General features: G+C 39.7%; 1 protein-coding gene across 1 annotated transcript; it reads left to right on the plus strand.

Annotated features, from left to right (window-relative positions):
* Nucleotides 1–807: 807 nt before the first annotated feature.
* On the plus strand, nucleotides 808–4,917 carry LOC148583673 (uncharacterized). The gene is made up of 2 exons (XM_088510749.1): nucleotides 808–1,157; nucleotides 1,365–4,917. Exons 1-2 carry the CDS (start codon nucleotides 808–810, stop codon nucleotides 4,915–4,917), a joined length of 3,903 nt encoding a protein of 1,300 aa, XP_088366875.1.
* The last annotated feature ends 1,539 nt before the right edge of the window (nucleotides 4,918–6,456 follow it).

Raw genomic sequence — 6,456 nt, forward strand, 5'->3', positions numbered from 1 at the left:
GCGAGCACCATCTCCTAAGAGGTGGTCTGAGAAGTGGAGTAAGCCTGCAGATGGGTGGCGGCTATCCCCGGCTGATTCTCGATCCTGGTGGGAGAATCCAGACAGTGGTGGTTGTAGCAACTTTGAGATGGGCGAAAATTCTGGAAACCAATACCACCACGATGCAGTTGGGAATGCAGTTACTCACGAATCTGGTATTAATCCTGCAGTTCACATAACTGCACATGCAGAAAATAACTTCCTTTCTAGGGGAGTTTTGTTGACTTCTGGTGTGGGATGTGGAGACAAATTGATTGGCCCACCACAACAGGTTGTTCACATGGGAAACACACCAGGTGAAGACAATCCCCAATTACAAGATAGGCCTGTCGGTGGGAAAAATTTTCAGGAGATTGGGGGTGTTATTTTGGCTGAGTCAATTCTTTCTTATGATGGACGTGGCAGTTTAGGAGGTGGCATGCAAAGGCGTGATACTGAGGGGCTGGCTTTGCACCCCGTGGAGGACCAAACGACAAGTGTATGTGGAGTTATAGAAATTGCTGCACTTTTTCGGGCAAAGCTTCCAGTTGTCCATCCAGTGCACCCTATGCCTAAGTCTGCAACTTGGAGGAAGAAGAACCAGGATTTAATGAAGAGGAGGAATGAGGGGAGTCTCATGGAGCATGCTTCGGGGCACAAGAAGGCAGCAAATTTTGGGGAGGCTCACGAGGAGATAATTAAAAAAAAGAAGGGGAAGTGGAGTATTGATGATACTCAGGCAGGCAGAAATGAGGTGGCGGAGGCTGGTTCACAGCCCCGCCAGTTACGATGAGTATCTTAAGCTGGAATTGCCGGGGGCTTGGGAACCCCTGGACAATTCGTGACCTTTGCCGGATGGTGAAGGAGAAGAAACCTGGCTTGGTTTTCTTGATGGAAACCAAGCTACTGTCTAAGAAACTGGAATGGATTCGTATCAAGGCTGGATTTGGGAGTGTTTTTGGTGTGGACTGTGTGGGCAAGAGTGGTGGTTTGGCACTTATGTGGAATGATAATTTTTCGGTAGAAATCCAAAACTTTAGCAGGCGCCACATCAATGCAGAGGTGAGTACAACACTTTCGGGAATTAAATGGAAATTTACTGGCTTCTATGGTAATCCTGAAGCTTGGAAGCGACACGAGTCTTAGAGTCTTTTACGGTTACTCAAATCACACACACCAAACCGCTGGTTGTGTGTGGGAGATTTCAATGAGATTACGACGGATGCAGAGAAGTTTGGGGAACTTAGACGGCCACAGGGGCAGATGGATCAGTTCAATAATGCTTTGGGTTTTTGTCAGTTGCAAGATCTTGGTTTTTTTGGTCCATGCTTTACGTGATGCAATAGACGAGAGGGAGTACAGTTCATTAAAGAGAGACTGGATAGAGCTGTGGGGACACCTAGTTGGAGTGATTTATATCCAGATGCACGGGTGGATGTTTTGGCAGCTTGTAGTTCGGACCATGCGCCCCTCTATGTTTCATTAAATCCTGTGTTGTTGGGTCAACGTAAAGATCACATAAGTTTCCGCTATGAAGTAGCATGGAATAGGAATGATTCAACTTGTGAGTTGATAAAGAGGGTGTGGAGGGTTAAAAAGCATACAAGAAGTATCTGGAGGGTGGTGCAAACAAAATTGCTGGAGTGTAAAAAAGGCTTACTTCGGTGGAGAAGGAAAAATACTGATCAATCTGAGGTTTTATTAAAGCAGAAAATTCAGGACATCCAAAAACTACAAGAGCAAGATGGGCAGTTAGATATGGGTGCTATTCGTCGATTGCAATCAGATGTCAGTAAGTCTATGGAAGTTGATGATCTGAAGTGGAGACAACAAGCCAAGGAACATTGGCTTAAAGAGGGCGATAAAAATACTAAGTTTTTTCATGCATGTGCGACCCAAAGAAAACGTGCTAATCAGATTATCAAAATATTAGATGAGGGGGGGACACTTCGGGACTCAGCAGTTGGGATTGAGGATGCTTTTACAAATTATTTCACGAATCTCTTTACTTCCACCTCTCCTGTCGGTTTCGGCGAATGCTTGGAGCATTTGGATGGGAGAGTTTCTCCACTCATGAATGTTGAGCTCTTGAAGGAAGTCATGTCAGAGGAGATCAAGGCTGTGGTACAGCAGATGGCGCCATTGAAGGCACCTGGACCTGATGGGTTTCCAGTGTGTTTTTATCAAGAGAACTGGGATATTCTGGGAGAAGAGGTATGTTCTGCAATTTTCACGTTCTTTGACCTGTGCCATCTAGATGCATCAGTGAATAAAACGAATATTGCCTTGATTCCGAAACTGAATAATCCTTCTAAGGTGACGGAATTCAGACCCATTAGTCTTTGTAATGTGATTTACAAGATTCTAGCGAAGGTGCTTGCTAATCGGTTAAAAATTATTCTCCCTCATATTATATCTTGGAATCAAAGTGCCTTCATTCCGGGTCGGTTGATTTCAGATAATATTCTGGTCGCCTATGAAGCTTTACATACCATGCATTCTCGCATGTGGGGGAGGATGGGGTACATAGCGCTAAAGCTCGATATGAGCAAGGCCTATGATAGAGTTGAGTGGTCTTTCCTAGAAGCTGTTATGAGGAAAATGGGGTTTGCTTCAAAGTGGATTAGGTTAATTATGCAATGCATCACTTCGGTGCACTATGCAGTGCTTGTTAGTGGTGTCCCAGTTGGCAATATTATTCCTTCAAGAGGAATTCGGCAAGGAGATCCCTTATCTCCTTATCTTTTCCTACTTTGTGCTGAAGTTTTGAGTGTAAATCTGCATCATGCTGAAAGAATAGGGCTCCTACATGGAGTACCCACATCACTGGGTGGTCCTCGTTTAAACCACTTGTTTTTTGCGGATGAAAGCTTGATTTTCTGCAAGGCCCATCCTGATAATTGGACATCACTAATGCAGCTACTGGATGAGTATGAGTCTGTTTCTGGGCAACGGCTGAACAAGGACAAGACTTCTATTTTTTTCAGTAGGAATACAAGTCAGGAGATGAAGGACTGTATTCTACAGTTGTCAGGAATTTCGGCTACTCAGAGATATGATAAATATTTGGGCCTCCCGGCTCTTGTGGGGAAGTCTCGGGTGCGGGAATTTCAGAATATTATTGAGAGAGTTCGAAAACGGATTACAGATTGGAAAACTAAATTTCTATCCCAAGCAGGGAAAGAGATACTTATCAAAGCTGTAATTCAGGCAATTCCAACCTATAGTATGAGTATCTTCTTATTGCCTAAGTCTTTCTGTAGGGAATTAAATTCACTTATGCAGAAGTTCTGGTGGGGGCATAAGGAGAATGAAAGCAAAGTTCATTGGATGAGTTGGGAAAAAATGGGGTTCTCTAAATCCCAAGGTGGTATGGGCTTTAGAGATCTCATCTCTTTCAATAAAGCTATGTTGGCTAAACAGTGTTGGAGGTTGATGCATCAATCGGAGAGTCTGGCTGGGACAATTTTAAAAGCTAAATATTTCCCACGCTGCTCTTTATTAGATGCTAAAGTGGGGAGCCGGCCCTCCTTGGCATGGAGGAGTTTATTGGCAGCTAGGGAATTGGTGCAGGAAGGGATGATATGGCAGGTGGGGAATGGGAGATCGGTGCACATTTGGAGGGATAGATGGATCCCATGCCCTACTACCTACTCTATTCAAACCCCTTGTAATCTTCTGGGGGCGGCAGCAAGAGTGAGTGATTTGATTAATATGGAAATGGGGGGCTGGAATGTAACTCTTATAAGGAATATCTTCCAAGCACATGAGGCCGACGTTATATGTAATCTTCCTCTTAGCAGATATAGCTTACCAGACAAACTTATTTGGAGAGCTACCACAACAGGTGAGTTCACAGTCCGGAGTGCATACTACCTGGATAAAGAACGCATGGCAAGAGACAAGGGGGAAGGGTCTATCAAGTCTGGAAATATCAGTTTTTGGAAGTCCCTGTGGAGTTTAAAAGTACCAAATGCAACCAAAGTTTTCCTATGGAGGGCTTGCAGTAACATTTTACCTACCAAAGATAATTTGTTCAAAAAAGGGGTGGTCCAGGATGATCTGTGTCTCATTTGTGGGTTGGATAGAGAAACAGTACAACATGTTTTATGGGAGTGTTCATCTGCAGTGGATGTGTGGGGAGTTTGTGGGCGTATGATACAAAAGAGTTCCGTCGTTGGGTTGTCTTTTATGTCGATAATGGAGGGGATGGTATTACGGTGTGGTTGGGAAGCAATGGCTTTGTTTGCAGTTATAGCTCGTAAGATATGGCATAGACGTAATGATGTTTTGTATGGTGAAAACTTTATACATCCTAATAATATTATTATAGAAGCAGAGGAAAACTTGTGTTTGTTCTTGGCAGTAGGTGTGGGAGTTCAAATCAATAAGATACCCTCCTTTGTGAAGTGGCAGGTTCCACCATTTGGGAAATATAAAGTCAACTGGGATATTGCACTTGGGATAGACAGAAATCGAATGGGTATAGGTGTTTTGGTTCGTGATCATCATGGGTTGGTGCAGGCTGCATTATGTAGAACTTTATCTGTTGTTCCGGTACCAGTATCTGCAGAAGCAATGGGAGCATTAGTAGCTGCAGAATTTAGCAAGGATTTGGGGTTACAAGACATCATTCTTGAGGGGGATTGTCTGCAAGTGGTAAATTCTATCAAATCCCCTGATCCTTCCTGGAGTTGTTATGGTCAAACAGTGGGAGATGTACGTCTGGTTTTTAATACGCGGAGGAGTTGGATGATCTATCATGTGAAGCGAGAAGCAAATGCTTGTGCACATGGGCTGGCTAAGGAGGCTGTACGAGTAATTTCTGATTCTGTTTGGATAGAAGAAAGTCCTCCTTGTATTTCTGATTTAGTTACTTTAGAGCTTTCTGCTCTTTAATTTAGAGTTTTCGAACTCTAGGTGTTTTATCCTTTTATGAAATGAAGATGACTTGTTCTTATCAAAAAAAAAAAAAAAACATTGTCAATGTCCTTCCAAAACTAGAAATAAGACAAAAATGCCTCCATAAATTTCTCAATAAGACAAAAATACCCCTTTAAATTCAATAATAATAATAATTTTTTTAAAAAACAGAAATTTTTTAATTTAAAAATAATATTAAAAAACAAATTTTTTTTTTAAAAAAAAAAAACGAAAATTTTTAATTTTAATTTTTTTTAAACAGAATTTTTATTTTTATTTTTATTTTTTTTAAAAAAAAACCGTTTTTTATTTAGTTTTAAAAAATGAAAGTTTTTATTTTATTAAACAAAAATTTTTATTTTTTTTTAAACGTAAATTTTTATTTTTAAAAAATTATAAAACTAAAATAAAAAATAAAAAAACTAAATTTTTCAATTTTTATAAATAAAAAAATGGAAATTTTTTTTTTTATAAAATGGATTTCTTTTAAAAAAAATTAAAAAAATTTGGCAACCTCTTGGATTTTTTGTTTGTTTGTTTGTTAGTTTTAGGTTTTTTCTAGAAGTTTTTGTATTTTTGTTTTTATTTTACTAAGGGTAATTCTATCATTGGGGGGAACATTGACAATTTTTTGTAGTTTTTTTTTTTTTTTTTTGGGAGGGGGGACATTGTCAATTGGGTGGTAGTTTGAGGGGAATATGTGGACTTTTCCCAACGAAAAATATAAAAATATGAAAAAGAAAAATGGGGATGCTTGGATCACTCCCTTTAGCTGATCTAGGAGTGGTTCCGCAATCCCCAATGGCAATGAGTGTGGTTTTGGTCACACCTATTTATGATTTTTAATCAATATCATAAGAAGTCTTGAGAATTACAGTCTTTCCCATCAACAATATTTTTGTGGAAAAACAACTCTCATGGTCCGTTTAGTGCATAAGTGTGATGCCCCAAATATTGAAAACCCGAAATGCATTTCCTTATATAGGTGTTAATCACTTTTACAATCTATTCACTCTTACAAATTTGTTTAAACCTTTTTAGTAAAAAAAACTAAAATATCCAACTTTTAATTTTGGACTAAACGTTCGACCCTGGATCACTGAACGTTTGAACAAAACCCTAGCACAAACGTTCGACCCTGGACTACAGGAACAGTCGACCTACAACCTTAACACTGTTGGGTAATAGTATACTGAACGTTTGAAGCATTACCAAACGGTCGAAGCTAATCTGAAAAGCAATTTAAATCTACTATCCACATTACCCAGCTTTATCCATCCATCCCTCCCTTATCTTTCACCCCTCACCCCTATACTTCACCAACCCTATACCTAGGGGGAGAAAGACAGGATTTTAAGGTTGTTTTGTCATCTTCAAGGTAAACCTTAATACATTAAGCTTGTTTCATATTGTTTATATGATTTTCATGTTTCTTACAAGTTTTAATGTGCTATGATGAGTTTGTATAATTATTTTCTTGAAAAAACAAAAAGCTTTTTCAAATGTTTTAAACCA

This window comes from Corylus avellana, chromosome 9, assembly GCF_965113065.1.
Source record: "Corylus avellana chromosome 9, dhCorAvel1.hap1.2, whole genome shotgun sequence".
NCBI classification, from domain to species: Eukaryota; Viridiplantae; Streptophyta; class Magnoliopsida; order Fagales; family Betulaceae; genus Corylus; species Corylus avellana.

What these genes read in the sequence shown, in the direction of transcription:
- LOC148583673 (XM_088510749.1), top strand. Translation starts at nt 808, where the DNA reads ATGAGTATCTTAAGCTGGAATTGCCGGGGGCTTGGGAACCCCTGGACA. An exon ending in GAAGCTTGGAAGCGACACGA is followed by an intron (nt 1,158 to 1,364) that starts GTCTTAGAGTCT and finishes GTGATGCAATAG; the next exon opens with ACGAGAGGGAGTACAGTTCA.